The sequence below is a fragment of the Ceratotherium simum genome, chromosome 9 (assembly GCF_057802395.1).
Source record: "Ceratotherium simum simum isolate JZ-2026a chromosome 9, ASM5780239v1, whole genome shotgun sequence".
Classification (NCBI taxonomy): Eukaryota; Metazoa; Chordata; class Mammalia; order Perissodactyla; family Rhinocerotidae; genus Ceratotherium; species Ceratotherium simum.
The window spans coordinates 31,929,329-31,951,014 of NC_141908.1; the positions used below are offsets into that span (position 1 = coordinate 31,929,329).

The following is a 21,686-nucleotide window of genomic DNA, read 5'->3' on the forward strand; positions in this document are numbered from 1 at the left end:
ACAACAAAGAATTATCTGGTTCAAAATGTCAATAGTGTCAAAGTGGATAAATCCTGCTTTGGAGCAACAAAAGAAGCAGTCATAAGAAGAGAAAAGAGAGTTGGAACTAAAAGTAGAATTTTGTTCAAATGTAAGATTATATTGATGTTACAAGTAACAGAAGCCTAAGTGAAGGTTTTAAATTTTAAGCCAGAGAACTACTATTTGAAGTATAGCATCTATAATTGAACTTTTAGATGCATGTTTCAGTAAATTTTCAAAGAAATTCAGAACATGCGGAGTTCAATGGAATGAATTCTGAAGTTTCTTAATCTACGAAATGTGGCAGCACTATTAGTTAACTCAAAAGTTCTTGCAGCTTAAATTCTGTGACTCTTTGATATTTTTAATCACTTAATAAACTTGATAATGACCATGAAGAGCCAATATAGAAATATATACATATATTGGAATCATAGCCAAGTTCCAGCGCTGGGTCTTAACACTAGCTGTGTGATCTGAGGCAGGTTCCTATGCTTCCCGTTTGTCTACTATAAAACAAGGGATGTGGGTCACAAGATCTGAAAGATCCTTTCCAGTATTTAACTTCTACACAATAATTCCTAAAGTTCTTGTCAAAATACAAATTTCACAACAAAAACATTTTTCAGTGACAGGTATAATATCGATTTCAATGGATCAGCCTTATTTTAAAAGGTAGCAAATCTATGTTTAAGATGAAAATTTTACAAATTCTTTCTTTACAGGGTCCTGATCAAGTGAATATGATGAAATTGATACCTGCAATGTTTTCTTACTGCAGTACATAATAGTCCACCTCTTTCTACTATTATCAACAACAGTCCCTTGGGTTATATTTTCCAAACCTGAATCTTGCTATAATATTTCAGAAAAAAATTTTCAACTGGCAGTTACTGCTTCTCATGCTCTTTGTTTCTGGAAATCCTGTTACAATGCAAGATGATAAAAGGAGTCCCACCACCATGTACCCCACCCCTCATACAATACAGTACACAGTCATAGACAGTATACACAGCCATAAGTATCCTTTTCAACCAGTAGATGGCACTTCAAAATTGTTAAACCAAAAGTTGAAATTTTAAGGGAACTTGGCTCAAAGAATGGTGCAAGGTAGGAAATGCCTGAATAAGCAATATGCACATTAGAAACAATGAGGGTGATGCAAGGAAGTGGACCAAATAACTTTTTTTGTGGGAGCTGTCTTTTGCATTGTAGGATGTTTAGCAGGTTCCCTGGCCTCTATCTACTTGATGCCTATAGCACGCTCCCTCAAGTTGTGACAATCAAAAAATATCTCCAGACATTGCCAGTTTCCCCTGAGGGGCAAAACTGCCCTAGTTCAGAATCATTGAGAAGGCAAAAGCTATGCAAACAGGTGATCTATAATTATGCACAAAAACGGTTAATTTCACACTGTTGAGTGAAATAAGCCAGACACAAAAGTGAACACATTATATATGGTTTCATATATGTAAAGCATCAAAACAGACAAAACCAATTTATGCTGTAGAAAATCAGGATAGCAGTCGCCCTTGGGAGGAGCAAGGGGAGGAAGTGCCTGGAAGGGGAGCAGGATGAGCCTCTGCAGGGCCAGTAATGTTCTGTCTTGATCTGGGTGCTGGTTACAGAGATGAAAATTTATTGAGCACTTATGATATGTGCACTTTTCTGCATATATACTTCAATAAATTTTTTTCAAAATGCTATGGAAATCACTACTTCATCTTTTTCATAATGAATGAAAACTTTGTAGCTCTTCCTCTTTGAATCACTTATTATCAAGCTACATGTTAACTAAGCAAAGAGTTTTAAATCAAATTGTGAACTAAACAAAAAAGTTGGTTATCTCCATGTGTTCCTTTTAAAAATATGCACTTAATTAAAAAAATACAGAAAAAATCCATTTCAATTAATTCATTTGGTAGAAGTTACTTGTTCTCTTGAAATTTGTCTCTATTCCTATTGGCAAAAGCCTCACAAATCAAAGATGATTCTTTTTAATTTTAAAGTGCTGTAAAAACAAGCTCTGTCACAAATGAGCATTTCTGTAAAGTATCACAGAATACAATTTCCATCTATTGCTAAAACCAGAGAAATATGATTTAGCAGCTGAGGCACAGTTTTTTCTGAAAATAAACCTTTATCTGTCTCAACCCAGGAGTTAAGAATTATTTTTTTAGTATGTATAAGGATGAAATTCATATGCTTTTATACAGAAAGATGTAGTATTATTCGTATTCTTCCTGCACATACATTATTTCAAAATAATACTTAATTGGTACCAGAACACTTAACAGGTAATGTAGAAAAAGAAAATTAAAAGTTAAATCTACACTGAATCTAGAATTCTCAGTGGCACTTATTTAAAAAAAAAAGCAATTTAAAAAGATTAATGTTGTAGCTTTTTAGGAATCTTTAAGAACGATTTTAAAAATACTGCAATGGGGCCGGCCCCGTGGCTTAGCGGTTAAGTGCGCGCGCTCTGCTGCTGGCGGGCCGGGTTCGGATCCCCGGCGTGCACCGGCGCACCGCTTCTCCGGCCGTGCTGAGGCCGCGTCCCACATACAGCAACTAGAAGGATGTGCACCTATGACATACAACTATCTACTGGGGCTTTGGGGGGAAAATAAATAAATAAAATCTTTAAAAAAAAAAAAAAAATACTGCAATGAAAAAACACATATCATCATAACCAAATGTGTGATTTATTTTTGGAGAAAATAATTAAAACTGAGGTTTTTCCAATAAAGGGGAGAAATAACAATATGAGATCATACCCTGGTTACATGTTAATTACCACATTCTGTACAATGTGGATGTGTTCAACATGCATTCAATAATATGAATGAACATTTGAGATTTAAAATCACAAACCACTTGCCAGTTGTTAATTCATAAAGGTGGAATAAATACCTAGAAATAAGTCAATTTTAAAAACTAAACCTTTTGACAGTGTTTATAGATCAACCCAAATGTTATGTACAAATAGTACAGCAAATAAATTGACATTACTGCTAGTTTCCACTTAATTTCTTCATAATATGACTGTCCGGTGTTGCATTAGTGAAGATACTTCCTACAACCACATGAGTACCCCAGAGACTATGACGAATCACTTTACAGCAGCCAAGATCATCGACAGAAAATCCTAAATGTCGATAGCGTTCATCTGTTTCAAAAAGAGTGCTGTTTGTATATGGTCCAAAAAACTGGAGAAAATAAAAAATGAAGTCATATTTTCATTAGTAAGAAAGACAATGGAATAATAATTTCTATGCAAACATGAGCACATATCTATTCTAAAACTCCAAATATTGAAAAAATCAAAGAAGAAATACAAAGGTCACATGCAACACCTAAACTGCCCTAACACCTCCTCTCCCCCAACACAAGTGAAACGATCTAGCAAATTTCATGTTATTTAGAACCAAATGCATAACATTAAACGACCTTTAAAGATGGAACAAACCTCAGACAATTATCTATGGTTCACCTTCATCATTTTCAAGATAAGGAAACTAAAGCCAAGAGTAAGTTTTTTATTTCTAGTCTACACTCTATCTTACTTGACTTTGAGAAGAAATAGTTTACATTCCTATCTTAAGATTCAAAATTTTATTACTATTTGTAACTGAAAGATACAGCCAGAATTTAAAGTGTGACCACAACAGTGGTTCAGTTTTCTTCAAAGTGTAACTTTATAAATGTGATTTCTAAAAAGTTACTTTTCTAAGTATTTCTTTTACCATCCATATTTTCTTAATTCTAAAAATAACTGTTTCGTCCTTAAACAAACCATTGTTTCTAATTTTTAACTAATAAATAATAAACACACTAATTCAATGTAAACCAAATAATGTCTACTAGTGAGGGTGGCAAACAATAACTGTTTTTATTATTTTCAATAAAAAAAATTTAAAGTGGCAGAGAAACTTAACTATGAGTGACAGAGGTCCCTCGAAATTGTAAACGCAACTGACTCATAGTGGTACTTCTCTGGGTAAAATTGTGAAGTTTTAAAAAAGTCTTAAATGATGTATTTTTACCAAGGTTATAATTGTAAACAATTTTATAATAAAAGCCATTCCTACTTCAAATTATATAATCTGGCTTTCAAAATGTATTTAATTACTCACTGCCAAACCAGATGATGGGTCTATAAAGTCAGCCCAATAGCCTTCAGCTCGAAGAGCGTAGCAAATTTCCTTAGCACCACTGATGAACTGCATAGAAAAAGACACAAATAATATGCTAAAGATAGCAGTACTACAGATTGCTTTATTTTTTAATAAATTTTTGAATAAATATCTTTTGCTTCAGATAGAGAACTCAATAAAGATCAATAAAAAATTAAAACGGGGGCCAGCCCAGTAGCATAGTGGTTAAGTTCACACACTCCGCTTCACTGGCCCGGGGTTCGTGGATTCAGATCCTGGGTGTGGACCTACACACTGCTCATCAAGCCATGCTGTGGCAGTGTCCCACATACAAAATAGAGGAAGACTGGCACAGATGTTAGCTCAGGAACAATCCTCCTCAAGCAAAAAGAGGAAGATTGGCAACAGATGTTAGCTCACAGCCAACCTTCCTCACCAAAAAAAAAAAAAACAAAAAAACTGATGATAAATTAGACCATAGAGTCATAAGATTATTTTCACTAGTCCAAAAGACTAATGGTTCATATAACACTTTTATTTCTTTCAAGAAGTCTAAATTGTGTATTTTTTCTTCTAAATTATTTCCTATTTTAGGAACTATTTCTAATTGGTTCTGTGCTATTAACTCCCAAATTTGTCACAAATTATAAACTTTAGTTGCTATTTGGTATCATTATGGAGATATTAGAAATACAGTAAGAAAAAATATTCATAATGCAAAGATTTGAACCATTCATTAGTTTGAATGAAAGTTGTTTAAAAACATATACTTGTTTGTATATCCTTCAAAAACATCTATCAACTCACATAGTCATGAAATATTTCTGAAAAAGCACATAAAAATAATAGAAAATTGGACAGATGGGGTACAGGGCTGGACGGGATACTTACTTTTCACTATATATCCCTTTGTATCTTTAGCATAGTGTATAATCATTACACACTGCATCTACATGCATGTATCACCTATTCGAAATCTTGCCTTATCAACCTAATTCCTATGATGTCTTTATTAGCTTTATTGGAAGTCTCTAAGCAGTGAAAAAGACAGTAACAAATATTAAGACCAGATTAGAATGTTAAAAAAAAGGACAGACCATAAATTTAAAAAAAAAAAGGGCACTTTCAGCCATAACAAGTACCAAATTTGCCATCTGCTGAAAACTATAACACTGACCAAAATATATGAGGCAACTGTTTTTAGAACCCAAACAACAGTTAGACACAACAGTAATCTCTGAGAGAAGGGAAACAAATGAGGCGATACCCTTATTTGCTCCAGCTTTCTGTCTGGAGACACCTTCTTGTCGCAGGGCAAAGAAGAGCCCAAGCAAAGTGATGGTGTCATTGAGCTGAGCAAGTAGAAAGCAAGAGTTCCGGATAGCCAAAGCATCTGGAATTTATGGGGCCAGGTACTGCAGAAGAGGAAGATGCACAAAGGGGGCTCCTGACTAGGCTACAGAGCAATTTGCCCTGGTTTGGTAGTCAAGGACTGAACTGTTCACACACAAGGTAAGATTCCACGAGGCCTAGCAGAGTGTGCCCGCTACATACAGCCCGAGGGCCAAATCTGGCTGGCTGTCTGTTTGTGTAAATACAGTTTCATTGGAACACAGGCATGCCTGTTTAGGGTCGAACTGAATAGTTGAGACTGTACGACCTACAAAGTCTGAAAATTTACTATTTGGCTCTTTACAGAAAGTTTGCTGATCCCTGCTATAGAGGGACACAACTTAAGCTAACTTATTTTCTCCCAATACTTTCCTGTAAACTAATGAAAAACATTAAGATAATACTGTATTCTTTAGGTTATCTTCATACTCAAAATTACACTTAATTGCTGTATTTCATTAATCCTCATAACTCTTAAAAATAAGAAAATGACTGAATACAGCCTAGAAAAGTCATTAGAATATATATCAATTTAATGAACAGATGCGCCATACACAAAAAGTACAAGGAAAAGAAAATAATGCAATCAAATATTTGCAAAGATTAACTAAAAGAATCCCAAATTATTACACAAAAAAATCAGTTTAAGTATTTCTCTTAAGATTTCTGTTCATCAACAGCAAACACTGACATCTACTGGAAAAAACTAGAATAGATTTAAACCATAAAACAAAATATCTACTTGAACAGTAAGATACATATGGTTCTAAAATATTCACTAACATATTTAAAATAGAAAAATCTGTTATTTTTCCATAAAAAATAAAATAGTTTCAGTGATTATAAAATTAAAAATCACATGAGAAGGCATGCTGGGACATTTCAAAACCCTGAAGTTGATTTCAGAAAACTGACTTACAACTATACTGAGGTCAGGATCAAATGAGGCTCAGAATCTTTAATTGATCAAAAATTAGGACCACTAATGCAACACACATGTGAGTGTCTAGTGACTAAATGATAGTGATGATAAGTGTATATTTCCTAAGCAATGTCTTCATATGTAAATAGAATGTTTATCGAGTTATTGCCTATTTAAATTTCAACTCTCTAAATTCAGATCTCTTTAAAATCAGAGACAACGTCTTATGCCTCTCTGTAAGTTCCTTGTTAATTAGTATATAACTTGCTCATGACTGTTAACTACTACATGAAATTTATTAGCAAAGCTATATGTGGGACATTTAAGCATGAAGTCATTATCATAAAATACTGTTTAGTATGTAAATTATTATATATATATATATATATATATTTTTTTTTTTGTTGTGGAAGATTCGCCCTGAGCTAACATCTGTTGCCAATCTTCCTCTTTTTGCTTGAGGAAGATTCGCCCTGAGCTAACATCTGTGCCAATCTTCCTCTGTTTTATATGTGGGTTGCCGCCACAGCATGGCTGCTGACGAGTGGTATATGTCCGGCCTGGGAACCAAACTCAAGCCGCTGAAGCAGAGCAGGCCGAATTTAACCACTAGGCACAGGGCCAGCCCCGATAAGTTATTTTTTACAAATGGAGAGAACCATACAGCTAACCCTAAAGAAAATATAAAATAATTCCTAATATTATCCTGCATGGAAATTAGTAAAAGGAATGTTTTCAACTATAGTTAGCTAAGATGCCCAAGTGAGGTAATCTTAACCTGTCATACAGGCAAAGGAATATTCCTTTCTATCTTGTAGACAAAGAAATTGATATAACCCAATATCAAACTCTAACAGAAATAATTATATAACTTTTAAATATAAGACTTGAAGTTACCACTTTTCATTGCTTAGGTTGGTAAATATGAAAAGAAATGCTAATATCCAGGGTAGGCTAGGGTGATAGTATTTACATTAGGACAATTTTTTTGGTGGGCAAATTGGCAACATGTATCAAAATATAAAATGTATATATCCCTTGACTCAGCAATGCCCTATATAGGAATCTACAGATATGAGGGTGTGCATAAAAATTCACAGCCTGTAATAGCAGAAGTTTGATTTTCAACTTATAAATTACTAAGGAAATTTTAAAATACTTTAAAAAATCTGTGGTTTGCCCATGCAATGTAATACTATGCAAACTTTATAAAGAATGAACTATATCCATGTGTAACGCTATGGAAAGGTGTCAAAACATATCTTTTGGTTAAAAGCAAAGGACAGGAAAAAAAATGTGAGTACACAGTATTATATTATTATTGTACTGTGTACTCTGTTACGGTTCACTCCTTGAAGAAGGTTGGGGTAATTTTCACTTTTTACTTGACATGCTTTAAAGACAGAGAGAGAAAGAGATATGGAGGGAGAGAAGAGGATCAGAGAGAGGGAGAGAGAGAGATGGCTATGAAGAGACAATTTTACTTTTTTGTTGTTTTTTACTCTACTTTCCAAATTTCCTAAAACAGACATAAATTTAAAAAAAGGCGATATTACCAGAAAGAGTCTCAGTTTTTCAAAGATACTAAAAAAAAAAATTGTGGCATTTTTATTCTCAGAAAAGATGTAACTCCTTTACTACTGAAATATGTTAGCAGAGAATTAATAAAGGCTAGAAAAGACACCCATCATTTTAAAACACTGGTTCACTGGTATTTAAATAAGATTATAAAATTAAATTGTCAGCAACTGAAAGAATTACCTTTTCTAAGAGCATTTCTCTTTCATTTTCTACCTCCTCACTCCAAACAGTCATATCATTCTTAGTTTTCTGTGTTACAGTCAGAATCATTAGTTTGTTGGTGGCCACTTCTGGAAACAGTGATTCAAAATCTATAAATGAAATAAGAATAAAAATTCCAGGGAGAAAATAATTTGTTTTTTAAAGAAGAAACAGTGCATAAAAATACTTCTTTAGAAAAATGATGATTAAATTAAATTATTGTGGTACCGAGTTAGGTTTATAAATGCTTATTATTTTTGAAAAGGATGAAATGAACTTAGTTTTGGTTTACTCCTGCTCTTGTTGGATGAACTGAAATATTACTGCCAACAATTCTGAAGAGTAAGGAGAATTACATGTTATTGGTCTTGTATCTTTCAAAGAAAAAAAAAGATTATTATTAGTACGATTTTTCTCAGAACTACATCAGCTCAAATTATATCTATAATAATCACTCAGGAGTGGAAGGACTTTAGGGAAAAAGTTATTAAAAATTCTACTATTCTTGTCTAATGGCAGCTTGAGGTTAGATGTCAGGAGACATTTGAAAGCCTTTATCTTGGCCATGCAATCATTTCCAGCCAGACACATTACAATATTAAGTTACAAAAGCATTATGATTCCTATGGAGTACATTAAACACATTAAAAAATTAGTGACATTATCTAATATGCATTACTGTAAAATGTATAAAGCATAACATACCTCTTCGCAGCAATTCTGGACATGTTTGGATCGCACACTCTACTTTGGCACTTTCAAAGTAAGTTTCTGCCCTGTTAATTTCTTGTTCAACAGGTGCATCATTACCCTAAGGGAAATAAGAATTATAAGTAAACATAATCTGGAGTTCAAATAAAATGTCTTGCCTGTTATGAACTTGTCTTCCCTAGAAAGTTTTTTTAATAATCCTAATCTAACTGGCAGTGGGGATAACAGTCAGTGTTTTTTTAATACTCAAACTTTTCTCTATGATGAATATGAGATTTGAAACTTCTAAAAAAAAGTAGAATAATAAAACCATGAATGTCTAAGACTTGACACGGATACAAGTTGGCTAAGAAACTAAGGAAACTGCCATAATTGTGCTTACAATGTTACCTCTTCTGATATTTTGTGATATCTAAGTATCCTTTCTTTTGTTCTGTAACCTGTAAAAGGGGGATAATAACACTAACTTACAAAATAATACGATTAAATATATAGTCTCCTACAGGAAGATCTTAGAGGCTTTTTATTCAACTGAAATTTACTAGCCACCTACTATACATCAGATATTATGACAAGAGCAGGCACTATAATGGTAAAAAATATCCACTCCTCGGGGCTGGCCTGGTGGCGTAGCAGTTAAGTGCATGTGCTCCGATGCGGCAGCCAGGGGTTCGCAGGTTGGGATCCCAAGCGGGCACTGATGCACTGCTTGTCAAGCCACGCTGTGGCGGCGTCCCATATAAAGTAGAAGAAGATGGGCACGGATGTTAGCCCAGGGCCAATCTTCCTCAGCAAAAAGACTCAGGGCTGATCTTCCTCACCAAAAAAAAAAAAAAAAAAAAAAAAAAAAGCCCAGTCGTCATTCTTAGGTATATCAGCTGGTAGAAGAAAAATAGCACAAATGTAATCCAACATGAAAAGTGCTACAGAGTTATGAAGAAAGTCTTCTGACAGTATAAATGGGGAAAAAACATGCTTTACTGGCAGAAATCAGGAAAAGGTTGAAATCATATTTGACTTACCTGTTAATTAATGTGTATGTTTGATAGGTAAAGAAGAGGTGGAATATAGGTTAGGAATTCAGGACGAAAAACAGTCCAGCAAGAGATCACAGTGCAAAGGCATGCAAAGGTCAAAGAGAATAGTGTATTTAAAAAAATGAAAAGTATGCTGTGATTAGAGTGCAGAGGGAATAGGAAGTAGTGGGAGCTATGGTGGGAAAGATAAAAGATCAAAATTGTGGGAAGCCATTTATGTCACATTAAAAATTTTTGACTTGAGTCTATAAGCAATGAGGAATAGCCAGATCAGAAATAAAAAGCTAATGCTAGGCTTACTGTGGAGGATGTATGCTAATGAGGAGGAGCAGATGACAGACCAGTAACAGCCGACAGTTATTGATTACTTAGTGTATTTAAGTGCTTTCTATACATTTTCACATTTAATCCTCATAGCAACTTTGTGGGCTAGGGATTACTATTACCCCCATTTTACATATAAAGAAACAGTCAGAAAGGTTAAGTAACTTTCTCAAGGTCACAAAATTAGGTAAATGGCAGAGGTAACTTTTGAACCCAGATTCATCCTATCTCCATAGTCCATCATACTACGCCTCTAAGAATCCAGTTAAGAGAAAGAGGCCTTCAACTGGCAGTATTAGTGAGAACTGAAAGGACACAAATAATTTAACAGCTACTTCAGAGATGGAAGCAATGCAATTTTGTCACTACTTACGGAAGTATGATGGAGCAAGTGGTCAAGGTTGGCAAGATAATTTTTATCTTGGGATAGTGGGAGGATTACTAAGTCATTGGTACTAGTGATAATATGGGAGTAAGGACAGGTTTTGAGAGAAAAAAGGACTAATTTAGTATTAGACATGTAAAATCTGGGGACTTGTGAGACATCCAGATAAAGATGTTCAGCAGGCAGACAGAAATATAGAACCAGAAATCTCAGAAACAGAAATACTAAATTAGGAATTATAAAAACATAGCCTATGTGGGGCCAGCCCAGTGGTGCGGTGGTTAAGTTCACATGCTCTGTTTCGGCGGCCCGGGGTTCAAGGGTTCAGATCCCGGGTGCGGAACTACACACTGTTCATCAAGCCAAGCTGTGGTGGCATCCCACATACAAAATAGAGGAAAGTGGGCACAGATGTTAGCTCAGGGACAATCTTCCTCAAGCAAAAAGAGGAGGACTGGCAACAGATGTTAGCTCAGGGCCATCTTCCTTACCAAAAAAAAAAAATAGCCCAGGGAGGAAGCCAAGGGATTAAGTGACCAGGGAGTAATTCAAATGAGAAGGTAAAGGACAAAAATGTATGGGAAATATCATGTAATTGGTAGACAGAAGAGGAGCCAAAAAGACTGACAAGGAATTATCCGAGATAAAAAGTCAGGGGAGGTCAACTGCGTCCCAACATTAGGTTATCCGACATAACCCATAATAATTTCGAGAAGTTGTTGATTTTAACAATATGGCTTTGATCAAAAACTCAGCCTGAAACTATGTAGAAATGTGAAAAATGATAAGGATAAGGGGTCTAAATTACATGTAACTTTTCACTTGAGTGAGCAATGATGCAATACCAGTTTAAAAATTCATTAAAAAAAATCTCTCAGAACTTGTTAAAAAAACCTACTTCTAAGTCTTCCTTTTTGGTTAAAAAACCTATTTACGTGTCTTCCTTTTTTAATGTATCTGAGGAATTTCAGAGATCTCAAAATTTTAAGTTTTTAAATCGCTAGAGGAGTATAAAACTAGTCGGAATTTGGTCCATATATAAACTATGATTACCATTTATAAAAATGAAAAAACAGGGAGTCCAAATTTCCAGTAATACAGAAATTACTTAATTATCTATATTTGAAATAACCAGTTATTAAAAAAATATTTTTGAAGAATTATTTAATTACCTAAGAGACTGTAATCTGAAGTTAAGTAAAAAAAATTATATGGCAAAGACTATGTATAGCAAGATGCCAAGTTTTTAAAAGCTATATATGTAGTTTTTGTATATATTGCACTAAAATATTTTTTTTTTTACTTTTTCAATGAAAGTAATATGCTCACAGTAATCAGAAATTAATATAGCATTAATAATTAGAAAAACAGAATAAATGATATTAACAATTTACCTGAAATTCATTCACATATTGTGCCATCACAAACTCATGTCTTTCACTTGATAAAGGTTCTGCTAGAACATCAGGCAAAGTTTTATGAACCTGGCTTTTCTTCTGTGACACGGTCCCATTGAGATGACAATCAAAACCTATGTTTCCGGGAAGCTGGAATCTCTGATCTTGAGGTCCAAATGGTCCCATAGTTTCATCAGGCCATACTGTTCGAGAACCTGAAGAAGTACAACAAAATAAATTATTTTCTCCTTAATAGTTAAGTGCACTAGTTGAGTGAAAGAATACTCTTCTTACAATTATGTATTTTTTTACCCAAATGATAGATCTTCAGATTTGCTGTCCTGTGTGAATATAAATTAGTTTCATGTCATTTCCAAAACACTAATCATTGCAACCAGCTGTCAGCTCAGAAACAAGTCCATAATTAGGGGAAGTATTCAATAAAGTACTGGAATCCATACTACGCAAATACTTGATAGTCAGTAAAAATAATATAGTAAATCTTTATGTACTAATACTGATGAAGTCCAGGACATATTACATTAAAAGAAAAAGCTAAGTCAAAGAAGAGCATGTATAACATTTATTTTACATCCTTATATTTATGTTTTTCAATACAGAAAAAAGATCTAAAAGGGAAGACAAACTTAATAGTGGTTACCCTTGGGGAGAGGCATTCAGCTGCTGTTACCTGGTGGCACAAAACATTAATGGTCTGGGAAAAATTCTTGTATGAACCAATGCGACATAAAGTCCTATTTATCAGCCACATGAGTTAATATGGATTAAACACTTACAGAAGAACAGAGCATATTACTTTATTCACTTAAAACTTAAAAAATGTCCTAACTTGTGAAAAATTTAAAAAGATCCAGAAAAAAATAAAGTAGAAAATTAAGCAAAGAAATACGAAGAGTAGGAGTTTGGTTTAGAGAAAGGAAGGGACAACTGTTGCACACATTAGTTGGCAATAAAAATAAATATTTTTAATACCCTGCCAGAACTGAGCAACTGAAAAGAGCCATGTCAATCAATAAGGCTGTCTCATCACTACACCGTTAAGTGCCACTGTATCCCTTTTCCACAACTATGACAGACATCACCCATCAATCACGGAACTCTTTCCTGCTGAACCCAGACACTGACTCATAATTCTCAACCCAAACACTCTAGCCCAATACTTCTTAAATCTTAAGTATTTAATAATCATCTGAGATTCTGATTTAGTAAGTCCGGAGTGGGGCTCAAGATTCTTCGTTTCTACCAAGCTCCCACATGATGCTGATGCTACTGGTTTGCAGATCATATTGAGTAACAGGGCTCTAGACAGCCACTAATGACTGACTGGAGTTATAAGCTAAAACATATTAGCTATTTTTGAACAAGATGAGTTTTAAAGACTACTCAGATTTAACAGTGTCTTTAAAGAAAATAAATATCCCTTATTAATAGTGAATTTGAGCACATTTTCACGTTTACTGGTCATTTAGGTTTTCTCTGCCATGAATGGCCTGTTAATACCCATTTTAAAATCTTTTGTTTGGTTTTCTACTGGGTTGCCTTTTTCCTATCAATCTACAAAAATTCTTCATATATTCAGGACACAAACTATTTACATATTCTGAATGACAAATCTTTCATTTATGATACATATATGTTTACCCTTCAGATGATGTAAACTGGGAAGTAATCAGAGACGGAATTGTAAAAGAAAACCAGGGCAAGACGGAAGGCTTTGAATGCCCAAATGAACTTAGTTCCATTACATTGTAAGTAATGTGTTGCATGAAAAAAGGATTCCATGTGTAATCCTTTTAGGACACATTAGGTTAAGTTTCTAAGAGCACTCTCTTAATATTTCAGTGTGCATTATAAACCTCCAAGATAGGAATATGGCACAAGGCATTCCTCAAACTTATCTAACCATAGAACTTAAAAAAAATTTTAGAGCTTTAACAATGATTCATAGCTTGAGGACAGTTTGGGAACTGCTACTGAAAGCACTGAGAGATACCTAAGATAACTTGATAAACCAAGTTTATCAAGGAAGTGACATGATTAAAATATTTTAGTATGATCAATACTAAAATCATACACACCATACCGCAATAGTTGTGTGTAAAATGGACTAGAAGAAGCAGACTTGACAGATAAGTACTACAAAGTACAAAAGTACAAAGTACAAGCAGATTACCTGCTATATGTTGTTACTGATTCAATAAACACTAACAATAAAAGGTGCCAGCTACATTTAAGAAATTCAGCAAAGAATGGCAAGAAGTAGTAACACAGTTTAATAGAATCAAAAGAAGATCTGTTTCAGGGAGGACTGTGTATATTTGAAGACAGAAAGAAACTAAAATTCAAGAAAATAAGTTTTAGAAGCCAATATTCATTCATTCTTGTTTATATTGAAGCTTTCTGATATAAATATTTAGGCAAAGCTCCGATTTTATTTTCAACGGGATAACCATAACTTTAGAAAATCTGTAAAACCTCAAGAAGAACTATCACAGGAAACACAACTCAAAATATTTTGAAACAATTATATACAATAGCTTTTACTTACATATATCTGGAGGTGTAGTGGCCACATGAGACTCATCAGAACCTGAAGATCCTGCAGTTGAAAAGGCTTTGGGATTGACAACCCTTCTAACTAAAGAGCAAAATCCTGGGAGATAGGAAACCAGTCTGGCTCTGTTACAGAGCACCTAAGAATGACACAAAAATTAAAATCATTTGTTTCGGATATAAATGTTACATGTACATAGACAATCTCTGTCAAATCTTCACACTGCAATGTATCTTTTAAAACTAACACTTGTTCTACTATTATTGAGCACCTACTATATGACCAGCATTACGTATATTTATAATTTTAAAAATAAACACAAATATTAAAAAAACAAATAAGCAATAAGTTACTTTTGGTAAAAGCGTATGCTTTTTCCAATAAAGGCTAAAATCAGGAGTGCCACACTAGAGAGAACAAGAATGTCTAAAAGTTGCCCTATTTAGCAATAACACTAAAAAGGTAGCACAACTAGTAAGATTCTTCTATCCTCAAAATAAAGAAATTTTAAAACTTCTCCTAGGACTAAAACTTGTTTACTTTCTAACTCTTCTCTTTTTTTACTGTTATAAACTGTGCTAAGTTAGATCTCCCATGCCATCTTTATCTTTCTGCTTGGTTTTACAGCAATGTCCACTTTTCATTTTAGCACACACATTTATGATACATTTTCTGCTTCTATGCTCCTTTCCTAGATTTTGAAGTCAGTTACAATGGATGAATGTGTAACGATTTTTCATGCATAAGCTTTTAGCAAAATACTTGGATCAGAATAATTTAATGCAGAGGTTGGCAAACTACAGCTGAATACAGCCTGCATTCTGTTTTGGTAAATGAAGTTTTATTGTAACATAGCTGCACCTACTTGCTTATATTTGTTTACAGCTGCTTTCACGCCGTAACGGCAGAGTCAAGTAGTTGCACATTGACTCTATGGCCCACAAAGCCTAAAATACTTACTATCTGACCTTTTAGTTTAAAAAAAAAATTCCAACTCTAATTTAGTGGAGAAGATATAAGAACATAGACTATAGCATCTGAGAAATGCTATTAAAAGATCTGAACAATTAAGGAATCCTTGGGGGAGTAGTGAAAAGTTTCATGGAGGATATACTAGGTTTTGAAGAAAAAGCATAAATTTGCTGGAGAAAGGGGCATTTCAATGACTGACTTTCAGGAACAAAGGTATAGAGTCATAAAAGGTATATTCAGAAGAGAGACAGTTCAGTGAGGATGGATATTAAGGGAGTACAGTAAAAAACAGGCTTGAAAGTTAACTTACGGGCAACTATAAAAGGCTTTATATTTACACAGACAGTAAAGGGCCTGTTACATTAAGATAATAAGCCAGAATTTTAATCTATAGGCAGGGAGGAATAGAGTAAACTGATAAAGATAAGGAATGTTTCAAGGAATGTACTGCTAAAGGTAGTGTAGAGAATGGACTGGAGTGGGTCAGAGAGGTGGTATGAAAACTAGTCACCAGAATGTTGAAATAGCCTAGCCATTTGATACTTCTGAATCTCTTTATCCCTTTCACATGGTAATCTGAAATCCAACTCATGTGTTCTTTCTGACTTTCTTGCTCATTATAAGAATGAGAGAACATCCTAACTGGTCTTTCTATCTTTCTGACATAATTTCTTACTAATTTTAGCTTCTCTTCCCTTCCTCTACTCTTTAGTCACATAAAAATATCTACCCAACATTTCCCATCTTTCTCTGCCTTCTTTTATACTGCCACAAGATTTCTTCTGCTGAAATGCCCTTTTCTCTCTCCTTCTAGGGCTGGCAAATTCCAACCCTTTCTTCAAGACCTGGATAAACAGAACATCCTTCACGTGTCTCCAAAGTGCAAGGCCTGTCTCCAGAACATTTTGCCTACCTGAATATTTAAGCATCTTCCCTTGGGGTTTGTACCCAACCTGCCCAAAAAGACAAGAATGGTAATTACTAGGATTTTTACCTTCTAGACAAACTCAGACTTTTGGGTGTTTCTATAATATAAATTTACCTTTGCAATTGAGGACATTTAACAGAATACACCTCAGGATCTAAAGGCAATTTAAAATTTTAAATTCCAAAAATATTTTGAGCAAAGGCTCAGAATAATAAGAGGTTCAGTAACAGATTATCTGAAGCGGACAATATTCATTCAAAGTATACAATATTAAATAAGCAAGAGATGTTAGTGACGATGGCCCAGGTCCTGGGCTAAGTGCTTTATGTGCATTATTTTTAGTTAATTTGCATAATAATTCAATATACCATTATTAACATTATTTGAAGTATGATTATTAAAACATGATTTGTGATCCTTCACATTTACATTACTTCACAAGCAAAAACGGAAGGAAAAGTAGATTATTCAAATTATTTTAGAAATTGCCTAGTATTATTAATGATTATTTCAGACTCTGAGAACCAAGGGTGCCAGATTCTATTTTGATATTTTTTCTTAATAGTAAAACTTTTACCGAAAGTTATATAATAAAATGCGAGTTTGTTTTCAGTCTAGGAAAATCTAATTACCAAGTTTCATTTTAGTGGCAAAATAAACCATTATCTAATTTGCCCACTGAAAGGGATAGCTGATGACAGTACTAATTTGTTTCAAACTTTACCCTTTAACCTATACGATTCTCAAATTCTTTACTGTGGAAGTAGAATATTTTGTGGAAACTTGACAGATTTTACTACATTGGGTTAGCTGGTGAATATAATAATTAAAAGTAACGGCTAATAAATAGGCAAAAATTAGAATACCCAGTTTATTTTCGTTTGAGGATAAGTATTTTATATATGGCTAATTTCAAACAAACCTAGAATTCTAGACTTGGGAAGATGACAGGTTATTAAGATTTAACTGTGAAATTCTTACTGGTATATAAAGAGAAACAGTCTTTCAGGTGCTGTCTCAGGACTAAGCCCTGCTTTTGGCCATGTGAGGAAAAAATATGGTCTATACCAGAGACCGAAAGCTGGTCGTATACAAAATGCATCCATATCCATCCAGACATTTTTGTGTGGTATACAGTGTTACAAGAAATGTGAATTGGATATCAACATTGAGAAATTGTGAGATTTCACACAAAAGGTCCAGTTTTTTGGCTGCTCCTGAAACCTCAGAAGATCTGGCAGCACTGGATTCACATTCCTAAATGGCATTAGTTAGCAATAAATCACGGTAGCTAAGGAAAGGCTGCTCCCTTTATATAAGAAATGAGTATTCCACTTTGTCCAAGTCCCCACTAACACCTCTTAATTTACCTATCTAGCCTCTGAAGCATGGACATTTCTGCTACGCTAACGAAACTGCTGAAGACACACGTATCTGCATACTTCATTGCTAACATCCATTCTGAATTTACAGTGCATATAACCATAAAATTTTTAAAATATATTTGAATATTAAAATTAAAATTTATTTCTAACCATAGGAACTTCTAACAATAAAAGGATTTATAAAGTACCTTTCAAAATATTCACCCTACTGAGCTAATTTATTGATTTAAATGAAAACAAAGCCAGGTCAAATATAAGCATTCTAATTTAATTAATAGAACACTACTTTGAGAGTACCACATACTTCTTTTACAACATTATTTTTCTGTGCAGGTTATGGCTAGGGAAAAATTCACCTTAAAACGTGGCCAAGACTAGTGGTCTACTTTTATGACTTGTCCCTATAGTCACATCATTAGATTCTTAGTTACTATATCATGTTCAACTGCAGGAATACTATCCTGGCTAATTGTTGCTATGTTAATTTTCCTAACACACAGCTCTGATTAAATCACCACAATTTAAAGAATAAAGTCTACATTACTGAGTTTGGCATTCAAGGCTTTCTATTACTTGATCTCAACTCCACCACCAACCTTATCTCCCGGGAATCTCTTTCACACATCTTACATTCAGGCAGGGTGTCTTTTAATATACTTCCAGGTCTTCCCACCCAAACCTCAGATTATTGAAATCCCATCCATTTTTCAAAACTCAAGTTAAATGCTTCTCCAATTAAATGATCCCAAACCCCTACTTTCCCCTCTCCACAAAGCTCTGAATCTGCATTGCACCTTTGTGCAGCTTTAAAAAAATTATGACTTTCAACTTGTATTGTAGCTGTTTTCATATATGTCTTATGTCCCCTATTATATGAACTTCTTATGGTAGGATATGTCTTACTAATCAGTGGACAGTTACAGTCAATAAATATCTCTGGTCTATGTGAATAATATTTCTTGCTCCCATTTTGTAGGATATGGAACGTTACTTCTTATACCCAAACTGATACAAAACCTTCCGTTTAGCTAACCAAAGAAATAAAAAATGGCTTAGAAATAGATTCTAAGTATTTACTGACAGAATGCCTTTTAAAAATATTGAAAGGATGCTGGCACTGAACTTATTTCTAAAAATTGAATTTCTAGAAATGAGTACAGTGTACTGAAACGAACGTTTGTGTTCAAACTATCTTCAAGGTAGACCTACACAATTTCACACCCTCTGCTTCCCTTGACATTTTTGACACACTAAGTCTAATCACGAGAAACATTAAACCACCAACGCCATCATAATTAAGCCAGTCCCTCCATTTCCTAATAAGTTCCCAAACTATTTCACTAGACTGCTTCTTAAGAGGCGAATTTACTTACATTGGCCATTGCTAGCGGAGAGGGCAGACGCAAAAGATCTTTCCTTCTGCAAAGTTATTCCTGGGAAAGGAGAGAACAAAACGGGCTGGTGACGGATTAAGCTCTAACAGACAGCTCGGGCGGCGTCCACCGTCTGCTACTGTGTTCCTCCCCCACGACGGGCCAAGGTCCGCGCTCCCCCGCACCCACGGAGGCCCGATTTCGCCGCCGGCCGCAGACCCCTCCCGAGGAGGCCGTGACGCTCCGAGCCCTCCCCGGTCGGTGCCCGCTGACAGCTCGGCCCAGATCCCGGCGGGGACAGGGGAGCCGGCGGCCAGGATACAGGCCTGAGGTCGAAGCAAGTATTTTAACACAGGTCAGGGCTGCCTGACAACAGCTCCAGGCAAAAGTTGGAGCCGAGCTGAAGGATGAGGAAGCGAAAAAGTGCCTCAAGACAGAATGATAGAACGACTAGGGATAGCGACAGGGGCCCTGTGGGAATAGCGGCAATACCGAGAGCTGTGGCCCGAAGACGGGCGAAATTGGAAGGGCTAATGCGGGCGGAAACCATCGTACCAGTCACCCCCACGGCCTCCAGTTGTCCCAGACCCTGACTCTTCCCGCCGTCAAAATGGCGGCGGCGACGGTAGCGGGGCTACCGACAAAGCTGGCAGCGACCAGGCTGAAGATGTTGCTTCCGAGCGCATCGATGCGAAGGAGTGCCGAACCAATGATGCGCATGCGCACAGTAGGCTACGTAGAGCCGACCTTCCATTGGATACTCCTGGGCACACGATGTGGGAGGAGAAAAGGTGAAGTGGGGAGAGAGGAGGGCTCCTGAGCTGGGTTAGGCGGGTCATTTCGTTTCGTTCTTTAACTGGTTGATCCATTTGATAGATTCCTCCCACCCGAAGAGATAAAATCTGTTCTTTGTATCATAGTTGTTTATGTTTCATGAATCACTGTTTTTGAGCATAGGGCACTTAGGTTTTTCTCTTTGTGTACCAGGCCCTTAGTAGGCTCAATAAATATATATTTCAAAAGACTTATTTATAAATAGTATATCATTTTTATTTATCAATTGTATTTTTTAAATTTACTGAAGTTCATACTTTATTCATACTGTTATTTATAGTTGGGTCATATTGGGCAGGTTACTTAGTTTCTTTATGCTTTAGTTTCCTCACTTCTAAAACGGGAATAATAATAGTGCCCATCTCATAGACTATTTGTGAAGATTAAATGAGTATATATAGCTAACACTTATATAGCAATACACACACATACACACAGAGCTCAGAGCTTGGGAGTCACAGAAGGCTTCTGAGAAGGGACCACTTAGTTGATTTTTGCAGTTACTTACAACTCATTATTTTTTCATGCTTCATAATTTCTCTTTAGATTTGGCTTACTTGTCCAGGTTATATAACAGGATTTCTAGTTGAATGATGACTGTAAGCTTTTTGAGACCAGGAACCATATGTTATTCATCTTTGCCATGATAGAAAATCATCTGTCAGGAACTGGTGGGAAATAAAGGGAGTCAGTGATCAATGGTGTGGCAGGAGGCTGTCAGGAATAACTTCACAGACGATATGATGCTTCAACTATGTTTTGAAAGATGAGTAGGTGTTTGCCTGAATGCCAAGAAAAGATGTAGAGGGGTGAGGACGTCGCAGGCAAAGGAAGCAGTGTGAATAGAGGTATGGAATCCAAAACACTATGAGCAGTTGGAGAGATCCACAAGCAATCAAGGGATTAAGTTGGAGGTAGACACGAGCCAGATCAGAGTCAGCCTTCAGTGCAATAATAGGGTAGATGTAATCCCACAAGCAAAGAGAAGCAACTGGGCAGGTTTAAGCAGAGTCATGGCATTATCAGATTTGTGTCTTGGGAAGATCCTCTGGCTGCAGTGTAGAGGATAGGTTGGAAGGGTATGGGACTGGAACTGGATCAACTGGATTGGAGACATTGCTGTATCCATGAGAAAGAACATGAGAGCCTGAACTAAGGGCAGAGGGAAGTTTAGGAATCAACATGGCTTAGCTGTCTATTGGTTGCATGTGAGATAAAGGGGATAAATTAAAGAAGACTCCTAAATTTTTGATATAGCATACTTGGTGAAAGGAGTTGCTTGTGCTGAGATTGGGAATCCAGTAATATGAATGTTTGTGGAATGTACGCTCTGTGGCAGCACTTGGATAGAGATTTTCACATTATCTATTTTAATTCTCATAACAATCCACAAAATGGAGGTATTATTTTCCTCAGGTTCAATATGAAGAAATTAAAGCACAAAGAGGTTAAATATATTACTGAAGCTTCCAGGGCTGGATTTAAATCTAG

The 21,686-nt window shown here is 35.4% G+C and overlaps 1 protein-coding gene across 5 annotated transcripts; it reads right to left on the bottom strand.

Moving 5' to 3' along the window:
• Positions 1–2,707: 2,707 nt before the first annotated feature.
• On the bottom strand, positions 2,708–20,045 carry MMADHC (metabolism of cobalamin associated D). 5 transcript variants are annotated; one of them, XM_087435181.1, is made up of 9 exons: positions 19,917–20,045; positions 19,362–19,421; positions 16,589–16,628; positions 14,698–14,842; positions 12,126–12,343; positions 8,980–9,085; positions 8,254–8,384; positions 4,158–4,244; positions 2,708–3,230 (listed from the first exon to the last, which is right to left on the bottom strand). In XM_087435181.1, coding segments are annotated over exons 2-9 (924 nt in total). In that variant the 5' UTR covers positions 19,364–19,421; positions 19,917–20,045; the 3' UTR covers positions 2,708–3,035. The 5 variants fall into 5 exon arrangements, with proteins under 5 accessions (XP_087291307.1, XP_087291308.1, XP_087291309.1 ...); XM_087435182.1 differs by having other exon boundaries at positions 19,854–19,980; XM_087435183.1 differs by lacking the exon at positions 16,589–16,628.
• Positions 20,046–21,686: the final 1,641 nt, after the last annotated feature.

Coding starts and splice junctions, on each gene's coding strand:
- MMADHC (XM_087435185.1), bottom strand. CDS start 16,312: ATGTTCTCTCATTCTTATAATGAGCAAGAAAGTCAGAAAGAACACATG. Junction 14,843..16,186: donor TAGGCTATTTCAACATTCTG/GTGACTAGTTTT, acceptor TGTCATTCTTAG/GTGCTCTGTAACAGAGCCAG. Junction 8,385..8,979: donor TCCAGAATTGCTGCGAAGAG/GTATGTTATGCT, acceptor TTTCATTTATAG/ATTTTGAATCACTGTTTCCA.